Source organism: Lotus japonicus, chromosome 1 (genome assembly GCF_012489685.1).
Source record: "Lotus japonicus ecotype B-129 chromosome 1, LjGifu_v1.2".
NCBI lineage: Eukaryota > Viridiplantae > Streptophyta > Magnoliopsida > Fabales > Fabaceae > Lotus > Lotus japonicus.
In genome coordinates, this window is record NC_080041.1 from 19768325 (window position 1) to 19787685 (window position 19361).

At 38.7% G+C, this 19361-nt stretch overlaps 2 protein-coding genes and 1 pseudogene across 3 annotated transcripts; all 3 read left to right on the top strand.

Annotated features, from left to right (window-relative positions):
* The first annotated feature begins 8342 nt into the window (after positions 1-8342).
* LOC130729352 (pentatricopeptide repeat-containing protein At1g05670, mitochondrial-like) lies at positions 8343-12734 on the top strand (annotated as a pseudogene).
* On the top strand, positions 11704-16352 carry LOC130734038 (glutathione S-transferase U17-like). 2 transcript variants are annotated; one of them, XM_057586330.1, is made up of 8 exons: positions 11704-11840; positions 12517-12572; positions 12688-12734; positions 12812-12892; positions 13051-14038; positions 14158-14261; positions 14973-15480; positions 15779-16352. In XM_057586330.1, the coding sequence occupies exons 7-8, from the start codon at positions 15160-15162 to the stop codon at positions 16154-16156; spliced, it is 699 nt and encodes a 232-aa protein (XP_057442313.1). In that variant the 5' UTR covers positions 11704-11840; positions 12517-12572; positions 12688-12734; positions 12812-12892; positions 13051-14038; positions 14158-14261; positions 14973-15159; the 3' UTR covers positions 16157-16352. The 2 variants fall into 2 exon arrangements, with proteins under 2 accessions (XP_057442313.1, XP_057442314.1); XM_057586331.1 differs by lacking the exon at positions 12688-12734.
* Positions 16353-18646: 2294 nt separating this feature from the next.
* LOC130729360 (probable E3 ubiquitin-protein ligase XERICO) lies at positions 18647-19093 on the top strand. The gene has a single exon (XM_057581097.1). It carries the CDS (start codon positions 18647-18649, stop codon positions 19091-19093), a length of 447 nt encoding a protein of 148 aa, XP_057437080.1.
* The last annotated feature ends 268 nt before the right edge of the window (positions 19094-19361 follow it).

The following is a 19361-nucleotide window of genomic DNA, read 5'->3' on the forward strand; positions in this document are numbered from 1 at the left end:
TAAATATTTGTTATTACAAAAGCCATTGTAGATAATTTCTCATTTTTGTTGACAAATTATCTCTCTATTCCAGAAAATATAATTACTGGATATACTAGATAATTACACATAAATAATAATCGAGCATACTTACCATTGTAGATAATTACATACATTATCTATATAATTTAGTTCTTTCCATTTTTTTGTCAAAACATTGTAGCAATTGAACCGACAATCAGCGAGAGGTCTGTCATCACGACCTAAAGGGTTTGAACAATGAGAGTCAGAGAGCCAAATACACAGGGACAACATCTAGCATTATATCTAAACAACTAACCCCTCTAAGGAAGTTGTCATCGGCATCGCCTATCTTGATGAAATAGAAACAAAGAGGATTTTGACATATGCTTTGAGTAAAGTTCAGCTTTTAAAAGAATACTAGCCACATATTATAAATTCAAGAAACACAATGTTCAGGGTCGTTATAAGAAACTGACACAAGGAAATATCAAGGAAGACGTGAAATTTCTTGTGAAGAAAGTTGTACCAAGATACATGCTTTATATACACATTGCCGCACAAGCCAGCAAATGGAGAAAAAGATAATGAACAATCATATGTCGAAAGCTCCGATCATAAACCAATATGATTTAATTTTGTGATCACTTGAAGTTGTAAAGTATGCATCACTTTAAAAGGATCTAAATGCAATTTTTTATTAACTTCTGAGATAAGCATGCACCACTTTAGATGCAATTTTCTATGATTTAAACCCTTGAAAAATTTGCTATGCTAAACGAATTTTCCAAATATTCCATTTGTGTTAGTGAACTGTAGTTTTTCAAAACATGAATTATGTAGTTTTTCAAAGCATGCACGCCTTTCATGCTCTCATACCATTCTCAATTTATCTACATGCTAAAATGAAATAATGTATTGGAATTTTGTTGTTGCCTGTAAGACCCAGAATTTTAGAATTAAATAAATAATTAATTTCCAACTCACGCATAGGATTCTGTGTAAGCGTGAGGGGAACTTGACTTGTGTTTGATGTTTGGATTAGTATTATGAAGAAGAAAATTCAGGAAATGACTAAGAATGGTACTATAGTCGCTATAATTTATAGCACGAGTTTTATTCACTTCCGCCTTAGGGCGAAAACATTAGTTAAAGGCTAATATGCTCTTAAAGCACTATAGAAGCAGAATTCAAAAATATTCAGAGGAATATAAGAACTTCTCTTATTCCTTTCCATGACGAGTGTTTCGACAAGAAACCCTGAACTGTACGAACGATCGATTTCGATTCTCGGAAGTTTGCCGAAACCGAGTTCCTGGTAACTCAAGAACCTTAAAACGAACTGTAGATGAAGACTTTTTCTATTCGGAGCTTCAAACGAAGTTTCCATTCGCGTTGTCTTATTGCGTTCAATGATAGGAACCTTTCTTCAGAAGAAAGTTTCTGCATTTGACATACGCTGCAAAAAGTAGTTTTTCGGGTTGAATTATTTCATACCGCTTTTTGGATCGTTTCATTTATTCCAAAACCTTGATTCAAGTTCTGGAAACTTGACATTGGAAACCCACTCAACATTCACGGAGTATTGCACAGGAAAAATCGGAATCGGGAAATATTCGTTTTGCCGCGATTTCACCAATCTATAAATAGTTAAATTGCAAAATTTCTTCATCCTCTGCACCCATTTGGCCGTGGCTTTGAGGGAGAAGGAGAGGAGGAGAGGAAAATTTCATTTCTTGCCTGATCGTCGTGCCGTTCGTTGCTACGCGTAGACCTCGAGGTACTGATGCTATTCCTTACCTCTGATCGTAAATTCTGTCGCTTTTCTCTATGTCTTTATGTGCTCAAAGTTTTGAGTTTTTTGTAAAACTGTCCAAATAACTTGATTTCTCTGTCTAAACTTATTCCCTGCGTGCCCCTGAGCATGTTTAGTGGATTACATTTCGCCGAATCTCGCCGAAATGCCGCCGAACTTCAATTCTGCTCATAATACCCATTTTTGGCTAAAGTTCCGTCCTTTGGGCTTAAAACTCTCGACTAAGCTTAGCGTTAGTAGGATTAGTCGTCATAATCGTCGTTGGTGTCAACCCCATCTAATTTGTTTTTCAAAATTCTGATTTTGAGTTTCCAAGCTAAAAATATTGACCAAAATACCCCTACGACAGTTTTCGACCCGATAATTTTTCTGAGAGTTTCCCTGGCCTAGATAGCGCCTAAGAATACCTAGGAATACATTTAGATCGAAGAAAAAGTTCGGAAACCCTATTTTTGAGAGTGGCCGAAACCTATTTGTTAGGGTACCGTGTCCAAAAATATTTTTTGGGTCTCTATGACCTGAGTCATTGCGTAGCTCTTTCAATTGTCGAAATTTTGGCTCCGGTTTCGTGTCATTCCGAGTTCTGTAGCTCGAGTTATGCTCGTTTTAGCGAACGAAGTCTCCGTTGTCAATTTGTGCTTAAATAGGAACTCTGAAGCTTTAAAAACTTTCTTTACGATTTCGATTAGTGTTATTAGATAGTGTTGTTTCTAGTGAGGCTTGTGTTGATGATTGTGTTTCCTTGTTCTAGGTTCACAACTTCCATGCACAACTTCTACTCACGAAGGTAAGGGTAACTCAGTTTTAGCGTGTCTTTGAGTCTTGCCTGCTTTTATCGCACTGCCTGCGTTTGAGATGAAGATGTTTATATTGATTGGCATTGGATTATGATCTTGCAATGTTGCATGCTTGCTTATGTTGACTGTTTTTGAGGCTTGTGCCAAATGTTTTCTAAAGGCTTCGGCCGAGTGAACTTATTGAGACGTGTGTCTCCGTTTTCTGAGAGGCTTCGGCCGTTTACTGGTTTCTGTCATTACTGCTTTCGTGTGGATGTTTTGATTGTTGTCGTGGTTGATGTTGGGATGGATCACCTCCTAAGCATGTGCTAAGTAGCTATATGCTGTGTCGATATTTGTACATATGCGTTGTTGGGTTGTACTGTGTGGCCTTCGTGGCGTACTGTGTGGCCTTCGTGGCGTATTGAGTGGCCTTCGTGGCATATTAAGTGACAGGTCAATGGGTTTCGTACCAGGTGACTGTCCCGTCTTGCGAGACACTTTTGATTTGATATGTCTTGGTAGTAACACCTAGTCGTACTACAGGGCACTATATGGTTTTGGTTGATATCTGATTTGATGCTATATTGTTGAGGTTGTTGATAACTGATTTCAATCTATCATTATGTTGCTGATATCTGATTAAATCTATGTTGTTGATATCTGATTTGATTTTATGTTGTTGGATATATGTTGTCATCTATATGAAATTAAGTTGTTAGCTTATGTGTCATGTTATGCACTTAAACTTTAATAGCATGCTTTTCCCTTTTATACGTGGTAATTGCATGGAGTTAACCCTTTCTATTTGCTATTTGTTGTTTGGGCGCTTAACGCTATTAGGCGATGGAGGACTGTCGATGAAACTTGACCTTTGTACGAGTCGGAGCTGAAGACTTGAAGATTAGTGGAAGACATGAAGAGTAGAGTCGGGTTTAAGGTTAGAGCCTTGGGTTAGAAAGCTTACCGTTATTGGTTTAAGCTTGCCTAATAATTTTTAGGAATTTGCATTTGAGATCCGGGTAGGTTCCGATGCATTGCTTTCTTGCGGTTCCCCGGTGTGGAGATCGTAGGGAGTAGGTCGGATTAGGGTATCGTGGCATAACAGATTCCTTGTTGGATCTGATTTCATTCGTTAGATTTGTAGTTGTGTTCTTTCGTTCATACATTTGGGAACTTGCCTTGTTCAAGGCTTGATGTAGATTTTATTTACTGTTGGGTGTAGGCATTACATGTTTTGAAAACATTTCAAAAGAAAAAAATTACTCGCTTTATAAATCCTTTTGGAAAACATTGCATTTTATTTTATCAGGTTGTTACCGTAACCCCTGAAAATCGGGGCGTTACATTGCCATTGAGGCAAGTTCTAACTAGCTACTATAGTAGGCAGTTTATAAACTTCTTAGTCTATATAAATATAAAATATAAAATATAAAATGGGGGGTTTAGGAAAAAATATGTTAAGAAATAACATTATTTCACTCTAAGGCATGACATCTTTCATAGTTTTGGTTAAATGTAACACTAGCTAGATGAAATGGGTTGCATGGGTTGTTGATGACTAACAAACTCAATGTATCTGAACTATTTCAGACAAATTCTGGAAAGAGATTATAAATGACATCCAAGTTGGGGTAAAGCTTTATATTACTTTAAACATTTGCATGATAGTCTCACTGTGTAAAGTAGCTAAAGAAGACAAGGAGAGCAAAAGTGATGTAACAGTGTTTTCCATATCAGGGGAAGACGACACATGTTACAATGGACTATTCTTAAAAAATGTCCTATTATTCGAGAAACCCTCGTTCACAAAATTGAGGATGCAGAAGTCTCTGCAATTTGGCAACATGCACTTGAAAGTCATGATGATGATAGAGTTCAGAGTAATGCGTCTCTTGAAATTTGTTGCATAACATTGAGAATTTGTATGAGTTGATGTCAGAATGATAGTTGACGTTCTGATGAAGTGGCAATGTGACGGTTGGTTGTCACATGTGATTGTCTCACCTTGCGAGGTGATATTGATCGGTTGGTTTTGGTAGTTTCATATAGATTTGCATCTTGATCGATTAAGGGGATGAACCTTGATCCTGTTTGATTTTTCAATTGATGTTGATTAATGATTGTGGATAACGTGGTTATTATCTTGATATGACTATTTTGTTTATCTTGATTTATTTGAGTTAACCATTTCTGTTCACTACTTGGGCGCTTATCGCCAGTTTTTAGACAATGGAGGACTACTCGGTGATCGAGTGTATGATCTATGAGAAGCTTGAGGCGGCGAAGATGGAGAGATATGAATTCTTCTTTGATGCAAAGGCTACGGAGAAACCATAGTTCTATTATCTCGTTATCTACTCTTTTGGATTCAAGTTTTCTCTTGGTTTTGTTGAAGCACATGGTTGTTAAAATATTATTTTTGAATTTGACATTTTATTTAATATATATATTGGGTATTTTATTTATGGATTTTTTTAATGAGTAATTTAACTTGTTTCATTAAGCAAGGCGACAGTTATACTTGTGAAAGCAAGTGAATTTTGAACTCAAGTTTTAACAATTTTGAAATTGGCACTAGTTTTTGAATGGTTACTAATGTGATACCTGATTGAGAAATTGGGGCGTTATACCTCCACTTCTGGGACTGCTACCCTCACGATGTGCTCCTCAATGTGCACCGGATGCTCGATGCGATATCAAAGGGGTGAAGTAGGAGTGCAGTACGGTGAAAGTGGTGGTGATAAGGGCTCTCTCTTATGCACAATGGGATCAGGAACTGGTACAGTAGTTGCTACCATCTGAGGTGCAGTGAAGCTAGGAAGACGCTTCAGAAGGACCGTCCTCGATGGTGAGTCTCCGCGGCAGGAGATGCAGCTTCTCCGGCTCCAAAGAAGGGTGGAAGGTTAGTGCTCACAGTCCTTCGGCGTAGCGTACTGTCCAGCAAGTACCCACGAACATCACGCACGTCCTCGACCACACATTCGATATACGGCGTTCGTTTGGTGGCGTGGTCTATCTATCAGACAACAGGATCATCACGATCTATGAACTTAAAGCAGATTCGCCCCGAATGGCAAATTCCCATCCAGAGATCGTCCATGGTCTGGCGGATTGCCCTTTGCCCAAACACAAACATACAAACAAGGCGTGCAAATGTCAACTTCTCAATAATAGTTTATAGTAGCGCAACATAGTATCTTCATAACAACAATAATAACATTGTGAAACACAGGCAACACAATGTATATAATCATATCATGTTATCATTCCCCACAATCAGACGATAGGCATATCAATACTTCAAGTTAGTTTCATGGCATGCCCATGCAATGAGTGCTCAAAAGATAATCCGGATAAATGTCTCCCCTCTGTTAGACAGGACAAGACAACAAAATTTCCACTTAATAGGCAAGGCACCTCGTAGTCGATCCAACACAGGCCTAGTGTTGACCATACTCACTCAGGTATCACTTACTACCTAGGCATCATCAAGTCGATCCAACCCGCTCTAGTTGACCGTACTGACTTGCGTATGTTGGAAGACAGTACTCTTTAGTATGCTTCCATGAAGGCCCGATCTGAGACTTTCCCAACCTTCGTGAAGCCCGATTTTTTGATCATCCCAACCTTGGAGACATGCATGCATGAGTGCAATATGGTTATCCAAACAACAAAAAATCCTCTCGAGGATACGCATTTCTAGCTAACAGTCATTGTCTCTGCTAACAGTCATTGTCTCTACAATACTCTTACACTAACGACGACTTCCTGAACAAATTTCTATCAAGCAAGGTGTGTCTCTCGCATCCTAGTGGCTTATCACACCACAACGATCCATCCTGTTGATAACCAAAACTGAAGTCCTTTTTCTCTTCTCAACATTTGGATCGTCAATCTTTACCGTTTTCAAAACCCTTTCCAAAGTCCTAAGTTTTCATTCTCAAAGTGATTCTCTTTAGATTATAAAAGTATTATTATTTGGATTAGTTTCGTTATAATTTATTCTCAAACTTTAAGTCTTTTCTTGGTTTTCCAAAACTTATCAATTTTTTGAAGATTCCCTCCCCCAAGGATAATCTTCTCAAGGAAAACATTGATCCAACAACAACAATAGTTCAGACCTCTCGTCGGAAACCTACTTGTTAACAGTTAACACTCATGAACACTTCGCGTTCATAGTCGGTAAATAGTCAATTCTCAAAGCGTAATAGACAATTATGGCAGCACTTTACACATGCATATTTTCCATTCAATCATGCCTCAACATTAATCAATATCTCAAACAACATGCTTCAATACCAATCAATATCTCTAACAACATGCTTCAAGTCATCACACAACATAAGTAATCAGTCACACAATCAAGTAATACTGCATATAGCATATAACCGAAAAATTGCTCTCACCTTTGGTGCTTCCTCAGTCTTTCTCCTCTTGTTGTAGCTGCTCCAAACTCAAGCATTTTGAACCTTAAGAAAAACATAGCTTACTAAGTCACTAAGCAAATCTCAACCCCAAAACTCAACAAACACAAGAAAAGGTTTCCAAGTTTATAAATTTTGGGGGTTTCTCCAATTTCATGCATCAACAAGCAAACCAACAAAACCCATGGTTCAAAAGCATAAATCGGCCATCAAAAACACTCTCAAGCCCATCAACTCAAAGCTTGGTGTGACTACATACCTCAACACAAGGAAAGGAGCCAAGAAAAGAAGATGAAAAAGAAGATGGAAGGATGGTGGTGGCGATTTGGAGCTTCAAGCAAGGATACAAGACAAGCTTCCTACACCAAGCACCAAGAATCAACAATCTTCACTCAAAACTCAAGTATACCAAGAACACCAAATGAGCCAGGAAAAGAAGATGAAAAAGGAGATGAAAAAGGAGATGGAAGGATGGTGGTGGAGATTTGGATCTTCAAGCAAGGATAAAAGACAAGCTTCCTACACCAAGCACCAAGAATCAACAATCTTCACTAAAAACTCAAGTATACCAATTCTTCTTCTTCTTCTTCTTCTTCTTCTTCTTGGGTGTTGGGTGCCTATGGATATCCATGGATATTTTAAAATTAAGTTAAAACCCACTTAATGGATATCCATGTGGGTATGGAGTGAGTATGGGTATGAATTTTTACCTGCGGAGCGGGTGGTGAGTATATACTACCCATGCCCACCCGTACCCATTGACATCCCTACATGCGACAAATGGAGGACTAACTCACAGAGGTGATGGTTGTAAATGATGCACCTCCTGTAGGGAGCCATTGCCGAGGATTGATATAAAGGGCCTCAGACTACGCCAGGCAAAGGATCACCGCCGCACCTACTGCCGCGCCCACCACCCTGCATTCTTGCTCGATTTCGCGTGAAAACGGTTAGCTTTCTCGCATTCTGGTTATTTTTTGCACTTTCGAAAGCGTTACCTACGCACTTTAAAGTAAAGTGTGTTACCTTCGCACTTTAAAGTGAGTGGCCTTCGCACTTTAAACTGCGTGTGAGATTTTATTTGGACTTTAAAGAGCGTGGCGCTTGCACTTTAAGGTGCGAAGGTAACACACTTTAAAGTGCGTGTTGACAGTGAAATAAACTGTATCCTATTGTTTGATATAGATGGCAAGGACAAAGAATCTGAATCGCAGTCGTCAAACCCGTGATGATCAACCAGACGTGGTTGCCCCCTCACATAGGCATCCCACGTTGTCAAAACACAAAAGGTGAGAACAAGAAAATCGTGCACGTGGGCCAGTGATGAATGAGTCTAAACTTGAAGAGGTTTCATATGTTGTGCAAGAGCCTGAAGAGGAAGATAATGATGATGATGATGATGGTGAGAACGAAGAGGAGGAGTCAGAGAAGGAGTCGGAGTCGGAGGATGAGGTTTACTACCAAGGGGGGCTTTTGACTCTTCTCTGCTGACAACTTATAAAACTCATGTTGCCTACCCGATATGGAAGCATTACATTGACACACAGCGTTAGCATTGCCGGGGCCTCATCAAATTTTACTACCATGGGCCATGGCATACATCTACAAAGGACCCCGTGTACCACAATGATTATATTAGGCAAATGGTTTGCAATGGCGGTCTTGGCCTCTTATGGTTTACAACTACGCACTTATGCAGTTAAAAGTGCGTAGTTGATGTAGTTTAAAGGTACGTAGGCTATGCAGTTAGAAAGTCCCTAATCTACACAGTAAAAAAAAAAATTAAAGGTGTTTTTGAGTTTCAGCCCTTTATGGGAATTGGGAGGTGAAACTAGGGGCTCGTTTGGCACGCTGTATTAGGCATGATAGTATAAGCTTATACAATACATTATGAGTTTATCCATTGTTTGGTGATGACATTGTATTGTATAAGCTTATCCATCAAAGTCCCCTTATACGTTAAAATGACGTATTATTTAATCCATCATGTGAGTGATGGATAAGACATGATAAGGTTGTGACGTATAAGTCACCATCACCACCACCCTCCATTGCTACCAACATACACCACCATTGGCACCACCACCGCCACCGGTGTTGCCGCCACTACCCGATCATCGCCGCCGCCGCCACCACCGCCCTACCGTCACCATTGGTGTTGCCGCCACCACCACCACCACCGCCCTACCGCCACCACCACCACCACCATAATCGCCGCCACCACAACCCTATCGCCACCACCACAACCCTATCACCACCACTACCATAATCGCCGACACCACTCTATTGCCACCACCGCCACCACCGACACCACAACCACCACCCAATCACCACCACCACCACCATTGCCTCCACCCTCCACCGTCGCCGCCACCGCCTTACCACCACCACCACCACCCTATCGTCGCCAACACCACAACCACCATCGCTGTCACCACCGCCACCACCGGTGTTGCCGCCACCGCCACCACCACCACCACCACCGCCACCACCAACACCACAACCACCACCATATCGCCACCACCACCATAATCGTCGTCACCACTCTATTGCCACCACCGACACCATAACCACTACCCTATCGCCGCCACCACCACCATTGCCTCCACCCTCCACCGTAGCCACCACCGCCTTACCACCACCACCACCACCCTATCATCGCCACCACCACAACCACCATCGCTGCCACCACCACCACCAACCTATCTCCACTGTCACCACCACCGCCACCAACACCAACCTACCACCATTGCCACCACCACCACCAACCTACCACCACTTCCATCACCACCGCCACCACCGTTATAATCACCTCCATATTTGATTTTTATTATATATCATTATTCAATACTTCATTAAACATAAAATTGCATTAATTTAAACGATATGGTAAATTATACAGAGTATGGTCAAACGCTGGATAGTATAAGAAAGTTATCAGGGCTTATACTATCAGGCCTAATAGGCTAATACTATCAGGTCGCTAATACTATCAGGTCTTATACTATCAGGCCTTATACTATACGTCGCATCAAACGGGCCCTAGATGTCGAGGGTGAGAATAACAAGTAACTTGATATGCAACGAGAATGAAGCCAAGCCCTATCTCCTCCTATTTCTTCCATCGTGTAATGGGTTCCATCACCCCAACATGTTCGATCGCCAAGCTCTCATCTTCTTCTTCTTCTTCGGGTTGTTCAACATCAACATTTACCAGACCATTCCCTGATTACTCCCCTCGAAAGCGTTCCATCGCCGACGCTGACCGAGTCGAAGCTCAACCCTCAGGGACAAGCCTTCCTTGGAAGCGCTTTGCATCGTTCTTCACATTGCTGTGGCATCCAACGACCTCAAAATATTCCAACTCTCATCAGCTGGGAATGTTTCAGCTGCGCACAAACTGTTTGATGAAATGACGCAAAAGAAAATAGTTCCTGATTTTGTGTCATATACTTCCATGCTTCATGGCTTTGTCAAATTGGAAAGATGGTGGAAGCACACAAACTGTTCAGTGAAATGTTGGTGATGGGGTTGGAACCAGATGAAGTTACTTATACTGCGCTTATTGATGGGCATTGTAAGCAGGGTTGTTAATGACGGATAGCGAAGTGTAGCGGCAAGCCCCAAAAACGCTATTTCGAGTGCTATAGCGGCAAATAGCGGTGAATAGTGGAGTAGCGGTGAACCCCCAGGGCGCTACGCTATAGCGCTATTGCACCGCTATAGCGAGCTATTAACAAGCCTGATTGTAAGGCTGGGGAAATGAGAGAAGCTTTTTCTATTCACAACCAGATGGTTCAGAAAGGTCTGACTCCAAATGTTGTCACTTATACTGTATTAGTTGATGGCCTGAGTAAGCGTGGAGAGGTAGATGTAGCCAATGAGCTTCTTCATGAAATGGCTGGCAAGGGCCTTCAACCAAACGTTTGCCCATATAACACAATTATCAATGGTCTTTGTAAGGTAGGAAATATAGTGCAAGCAGTAAAACTCATGGAAGAAATGGATCTGGCAGGGTTATATCCTGACACTATTACATACACTACACTCATGGATGCGTATTGTAAAATGAGGGAAATGGCTAAGGCTCATGAGCTGCTGCTGATTATGCTTGATAAAGGACTTCAACCTACAATTGTTACATTCAATGTACTAATGAATGGGTTTTGCTTGTCAGGGATGTTGGAGATGGTGAAAGACTAATCAAATGGATGTTAGATAAAGGTATAATGCCAAATGCCACAACATTCGATTCTCTTATGAAGCAGTACTGCATTAGAAATAACATGCGAGCCACTACTGAGATTTATAAGGGTATGCATGCTCGAGGAGTGATGCCTGACTGTAACACCTATAATATTTTGATTAAAGGGCATTGTAAATCAAGAAATATGAAAGTAGCATGGTTTCTGCAGAAAGAAATGGTTGAAAAAGGCTTTAGTCTCACTGCTTCTTCCTACAATGCTCTTATAAAAGGTTTCTATAAGAGGAAGAAATTTGTTGAGGCTAGGAAGCTATTCGAGGAGATGAGAACACAAGGGTTGGTTGCAGAAAAGGAGATATATGATATTTTCGTTGATGTAAACTATGAAGAAGGGAACTGGGAAATCACTCTTCAGCTTTGTGATGAAGCAATAGAGAAGTGTCTTGTTGGAAAGACTTAGTGCACTTTTGTCCTGACGCAGTTTATGATGGAATTATCAGGGGCATTAATTGTTGCCTTGCTTCTGATTCATATGTCTTGGTGGTTCAGTTGAAAATAACATGCACATCATGACACCATTTTTTCATATCATTGAAAAAGTGACACTAGACTTCCAGGTATGCCAGAAAAAGCTGATCATCACACAAACACACACACACACACACACAAACATGCTGAGGAGAGTAGTAACATCCTCAAAGTCAGAAAGACACTTAAAATATTTTCTCAGGATATTGTGCTAAGGTTGTGCAAAATAGATGTGACGCAGCCGGTATTCCTTTGCGTGCAACAGTACAAGAAACAATGTAATAGAGTTTTTTTTTTCTCCCCTTTAATTGAAAGATGTGGGGAGAGATTTTAAATGAAAGTTACTAATAACCTTCTATTTTTTGGGTTTAGTTGTGCCATATTTTTGATCCTTTTATAGAGAATTGCAATTAATGATGGACTTACTAGTTGATATAAGTGCTAAAATTATAAATTCGTTTTAAGGATTCTTACTGAAATTCGTATATTTTATTTACTTGAGTGGAGCATTACTGCTAATGTGAAAACATGGTTAATCTTTACTAAAAGGACTATACAGTGTGACAAAATTTGACTTGCTTTGCTTGAATCTGTGAAAACAAGTTCTAGTTAATTTAGAGCACGGAAAAAATTAGTTGCAAGGAAATTTGTTGTAACTAAGTGATTAAATAATATGCCTGAGATAGTAACCTGAATTATACAGAAGTTTAGTTTTTCTTAAGAATAATGGTACTCTAATTGGCAACTGCAAAATGACAAAACTAGGCACTTTGATGTCACGGAGCTAAAAACATGGTCCTCCTGAAAACAACCTGAAACAGGTACACAACTACACTAGCCCACTTGATGACATTAGCTTTATTACTTTCGTCTTTATATTTAAGGTTTATACTTAGTCGTGTTTGATTTTCTAAATTTTTTTTTTCTCCTGTCTAGGTACTAATAATTTCTATCATGGCAGCAAAGATATATCCATCTTGATGGTGTTTCTGTTAACCTTTTCTTTCATAGTTCTCTACTATGAACATTTTTCTTACAATTTTCTTAATGATACTTGCAGAAGAAAAAACTTAAGGAGAAAGTGATTACAGAAACATTATCTCTCAACTCTCATTTTCTCTGGAGATACGGCTATGACACGGTAAAGGAAAACTCGCGTATGCTTGTCTCTCAGAACTTTAGTATATATTACATGTTCATTATTTTCAATTCCTTACCGACAACTTCAATATTAATCATTCTTTTTTGCCATGTTAATATTCTTTGAGGGACTAATTTCAGCTTATCATATTGCGTCAGACCTATCTACTTTTGACAGCGGTTGTGTCATTGGAAGTTGGAACCTCGAAGGCCCAAGGATAGAGTGTTGACTCATCAGTCCGTTCAGGCGTTTACCCGCCTAAGGTGGTGTGCCTGGATAAAATAGCCGGTTGAAACATGTTGATGGCTTTAGTTACTACTGATCCTCACAGAAGTGATGCTTATACGCTTGTGAAGAGTAAAATTCCTCTGATAGTAAAACTGAAATCAATATAATGGTAGGAGGTGGCCTTTGGTACTCCAGTGTCACCTCTAGGCATTCTAGTTTTTCTGATATTTGGATATCCATGTGTGATGCATATTAATGGTATGAATTTACAGCACTGATATCTCAAACTCTTCGCTGAGATCCAGTTTTGGAAATTACAGCTGCTTTATCTGATTTAGTGGTCAATTGGAAAGGTTCTGGTAGGGTTTGCTCAATTTTTGTCTGCTTTGATGATTTCCGTTGTATATTTGCTATGGCTGAGTTGTAAACCATAACCACGGTATGTGTTTTTGTAAGATAAGCTTGAATTTTAAACAGTTACTTTTTATTTGGGGTGAAGACTAAGTATCGTTCATTCTACTCATTTTTAAGCTTATGTCCTTTTTCTTTTTAGTTTTATTGTTTTGTGCTTTCAATGAGTTGTGGTTCTCAGGAGGTAAACTTTGGAATTGCAGTAGACCTGTTAAACGTCTAGCATTTCATATTATATTGAGTCAATTGGTAGTGAACATCGAAAAATGCTTATAGTAGATTCATGTTTCTAAATGTTGACAAACTTTGCAGAGTAACGGACAGAGATAGGAAGATGCTTTATCGAGTCCCCAGGAATCCTGACTGCTCTGAACAGTGTGAAATTACTTCTGAGATGAATCAGGCAGTAAAGAGATTTTCTCTAGGACTTTTATATGATAGCTCTTGTAATAATTATGTAAAGGGAAACAGAAGTACGCTGCGGATGTGAACTGGATTATTCATTATGTAAGATATATGAATTTGTTGGATTTTGACATTTTGTAACCTATAGTTGTCATTTCTGGTATAGTAGATTATAAACTAGATCTTCCCAACTGTTGGAGATAAATCTGTTGTCATTTCAGGTATTGTTCTGGATTGAGCCTGCACATTTTTGCTCCATCTCTGGCTGAACCGTACCTCATGTTGAGGGCACAATATGAAGAACTCTACAGCTATCACTTTCCAGGTATCTCATAATCTCTTGTTAACTGTTAAGCTCAAGTGGTAAGAGCTGGGGGAACATATGGGGTGGGGAGGGTTCAAACCCTGAGGAGGGATGTTTGTAACTTACTAATAGCTAACCACTAACATTTGCCTATAAAAAAAATCTGGTAATGGAACTTGCTTGTATTCTTATCTGTTTTTTTAAGCCAAAATCTCCTTTTTTTTGTCAATAAGCCAAATATATCTTAGCTGGAACAATAGGCTGATTCCGCCTTCACATGCCTGTAATAAGGGCGTTGATAGCATTCGGGTACGCACTATTTCATGTTAACGGTTGAAGCTCCACTTCATAAGAGATATGGCTAACATAGTTCTTATATAGGGTAGGGCAATCATCATTCTTGAGTTAGCTTTTGTGGTCGAATTGGGTCTAAAACTAATTTGAATATGGTATTAGAGCCTTTTCTAAATCTGTTTATTGAGCCACTTATAAAAGGATCACCCTGTTTATTGAGCCACTTATAAATGGATCACCCTCAGATGTCTAGTCCTTTTAATTTTACGTTTTAGATGTCCAACTATGGGTGTACGGTGTATGGAAGGTCTTTACATTAACTAGAACTAGAGATATTATCAAAATAGTTATTAATAGAGTAAAATAAAAATATGTCTGGCTAGTATATTTATTATTCCCATAAAATGATTTTCTAAAGTGTGTGGTGGTCACGTGCAGGAAAGTAAGTTGTGTGGTTTGGTGCACAACTTCATCTGGTATTCTTGTTCACGTAATGAACTAACCTCTTCAACCCCCTGCATCACCTAACCTTCTTTCGACCATTGGTTGACTCTTATTTATAGTCATTTCGTCCACATGACAAGACCCCAAGTTAAGGTTGTATTACTTCCAAAGAGATAAGATCATGGGAAAGAGTGATGACGTGAAGCTGTTGGGGGCATGGCAAAGTCCAGTTACATTGAGAGCTCGGATAGCTCTTAACATCAAATCTGTGGATTACGAGTTCATTGCGGAATCATTTGAGCCCAAAAGCCAGCTTCTTCTTCAATCTAACCCTGTTCATCAGAAAGTTCCTGTTTTCTTTCATAAGGACAAACCCATTTGCGAGTCTTTGGTCATTGTGCAGTATGTTGATGAGGTCTGGTCCTCTGCCTCTCCCATTCTTCCTTCTGATCCTTATGAACGCGCCATCGCTCGCTTCTGGGCTGCCTTTATTGATGACAAGGTATAAATCTTTTCTAAATTAAATCCCATGTCGCTCATTTTTTTTTCTTCTTTGAATTGTAAACATCATTATCATTCTTCATTCATCAACTCAAACATAGACTAGAATTATGAAGCTAAAATTATGAGCTTTGAAACATCAACCAACAATAGTAACAATACCCCTGCATACACCCATTTTTTCTCTATTTATTTTTTCTTATTACATCACATTTATCACTTATTTCTCAAAATTGCAAGTTTATTTATTCTTCCAAGTCCAAAAATTGAAATATATATGAAATTGTATGACTTTGAAGTGGTACCCGGCAATGAGATCCATTAGAGGCGCAAAAGGAGAAGATGAGAGGAATAAGCGCATACAGGAAGTGAGAGAAGGATTGTTGTTGCTGGAAGATGCATTTCAAAAGAGCAGCAAAGGCAATGATTTTTTCGGTGGTGACCAAATTGGGTACCTGGATATTGCTTTTGGTAGCTTCTTGGGGTGGCTGAGGGTGGTAGAGGTATCCAATCGGGTGAAGTTGCTCGACCAAGAGAACACACCTGGACTCGTGAAATGGGCTGAAAAGTTTTGTGCACACATTGCTGTCAAAGATATTATGCCAGAGACAGAGAAGCTTCATGAGTTTGCTAAGATGCTTTGGGCCAAGATGGCTGCTGCTTCTACTCCAAAGTAAATTAATGTTCCTTCAACTAATCAGTGAAATATGTTGTGTCGCTGAGATTCTGATTTTGGTTATTAGAATTTGGAATAAGAGTACGGCTAGCATGGTCCTCGTTATGTTTAGTTCATGTAGCATTTATTTACATATATTTAATTACTGATGTATGTGTTTGGACTTGCGTTAAAAAGGCTTTTATTTGGTTCAAAAAGTAGGGAAATCTTTTGTAACACATAGCTAGCGTTTGGAGACAAGACATACAGAATGATAATAGAACTATAATTTTAATTACATATATAACCTGACATATTTAATATTTGATTGACGATAAAAAAATGAACTCAACTAAATATTATACATAAAATATGTTTGTTATTGCTTATTTCATGATATAATCACTTATTTTTTTTAAAATAATGATTTTTTATAAAGATGAAACGCGCATAAAAAGAATTTTTTAATTAAAAAGTGTTTTGTTTTTTTTCTAAAAATAGGTTTAAACAAGCACACTCTAATTGGCTCGCTTGTCATTGCTTAAAAACATGATTTTACTTTTAAAAAATTAATTGATTTTAATTTAAGTGATGTTTTTCAAAAGAAAAAAAATCATTTTTGTTTGTCTACAAATATAATAAGTATTTTTCACTTTAAGAAGTGATTTTAAACTATTCGGATACAAAAGATTTCAAATATAAATTAGGGGCATTTTTTACCGCGTAAAAATTTTAGGTGAGTGTTCTGTTCCATTTCTTTTCGCTCCACCCTTTCCGAACCAAAGTGTCCCATTTCATGAGCCTTATGGCCTATTCCGAACCAAAGTATCTCATTTCATGAGCCTTATGGCCTATTCGGCTTAATTGCACCTTCGGTCCCACACGAATTGCGTTTTTACATTTTTTGTCCTACACGAATAAAAATAGCAGACCGAGTCTTAAACGAATGACTCTGTTTGCATTAATGGTCCTTCCGTCAAGGGGTTCCCAAGGGGCTCCAAAAAAAATTATATAGGGGGTAAGTGCAATTTTTTTTCAAGAGTTGAATCCCCCTGCTCGCAGGTCATTATCAATGCATTCAAGGGTGGAAGGTGCCCCATTGAGATTGAGTCAATAACCATGGATTGTAGGCGTCTGCGTAGTTCTTTCTCTAAGCTCATTTTTTGTCATGCTCGAAGATCTGCCAATGGTGGACTGACCCACCTGCTTGTATTAAGCACACTCTCTTTGTAGACTCAGCTTTTATCTAATATATGATGAGCTTTACTTAAAACAAACATTAGACTTAGTAGAGGTATATATGTAATCAATTGTGTGGTCATGTTCTGTCCAAATATGCACTACATCTCTCATTTCTCTCATTTCTTATTTATATCTTTAGCTGAAATGTGATTAGTGTGTCTAAAACCTTAGGATTTGACGCTATCCGCGTAGATTCACTACAAATATGGAAACATGTCAAGAAAGTACCAAATGTTTAACCATGGTTAAAGAGCACAATTCCAATAAAGCGGTAGCAACTAACCATGGTTAGTGGAGTGGAGAGTTGTTGCCAATAATGAATCCCGTTCCTCTATTATAAAGCAGAGAGAGAGAAGAGAATACACATTTTCCATCATTCCAGAACCGTAATCTTCAAACCCCACTTCGTAAGTTTCATCAAAATGCAATCTTTTTCTTCTGGGGTTTCATTTTTCATCTCTGAGTAATCTAACAAATGTTTTTTCTGAAGAAAAATGTTAGATCCTGAATTAGTATAGTGCTCAGTTTACATGTAAAGTTTAGATTTTCTTTTTCCTTTCTCTTATGTTGTTCTGATCAAAATTATGTACCATGTTGTTTTGTTTTGTATTAGATCTTGTTTCAGCTGTTTTTGTTAGCTTCCTCAATTTGCAATCTGGAATTTTGGCATGAAATTACCTGCTACTTTGATGTTAACTTTGTTGTTGTTCTTGTTGTTGTCTGTATATTGGTTTGATTTGTCTTCTAATTGTGGCTTCTGGGTTTACCCTAATTTTCTGAGTAGCTGTTCTTTAACTAGAATAAAGAGACAATTATATATCAATCCAAAATTTCTCTATCTTGAAAATTGTTATGTCATTCACTTTCTTAAGGAACTTTTTTTTTGGGTATGCATAACTTGTGAAATCAAATGTTATAGTAGCTATATAGTCATGAGTTAAGCTAAGTCTGTTTGTTTTTGCAATTCATGATTGATAATTCAATATGTTATTTAGTCTATTTAGTTTATTTGGGTATTCAGAGTACTAATCTTTCCTTTAATGTGTATACAGGTAAGATACTAAGAAGAGACTAACAGAGTTTCCAATACTTTGTTCTTCCTCTCTGATTGATCAAGCATAGCATCTCTGCTTTTTGTGTCTCTATTTCCATGATTTTCAGTGCTGCTTGAATCAAAGGCAATTTGTTGTTCATTTTTTAGCTTCAACAGGTGCCAAACAATTTATATCAGTAATTTGGCATCCTTAAAGGATCCTCACCATTGACCAAAATGGGTCTCTCAAGTCTCCCAGCACCATCTGAAGGAGTGTTATGTGTGCTTCTTGTGAACACTGTGATGTCCATTTCCATATTCAAAGGCATTGTCAGAACAATTCTACACATTGTTGGTATCCATCTTTCTTCACCAGATGCCTCCCAAAACCCACCTGAATCATTTGAAGTCCATCTCAGCCCCTCTGAGAGTTACATTGAAGAGTTCAGAAGCAGGACTCCAACACTTAGATTTGACAGTGTTTGTTGCAGTAAGCAACATGAACATGATGACTGTTCTGTTTGTCTTGCTCAGTTTGAACCAGATTCAGAGATTAACCGTTTGTCCTGTGGCCATCTCTTCCATAAAGTTTGCTTGGAGAAGTGGTTGGACTACTGGAACATTACATGCCCTCTTTGCAGGACTCCATTAATGCCTGAAGATGACAACACTCCTTGCTTCTAGTAAAGCAATGAGTGGCAATAAGAGAAAAAGTTTCATGTACAGTACTATAGTGTACATACTTTTGAATAGTTTTTGATGTTCGTGCATCTGAGTTTTTAAAAACCTTTTTAAACCCTTTTGCTTTTTATGATCTAGAGCTTGTGGAGGGTTTTTTTTTTTTTGCTTTTGTTACTGTATGTGCTCTTTAGCACAAATGAGGCCATGAGGGATACACTTTTTGGTTGTAAATTGTGTTCTGTTCATAGTGCCTTCCTTGTTCGTTCTGAGC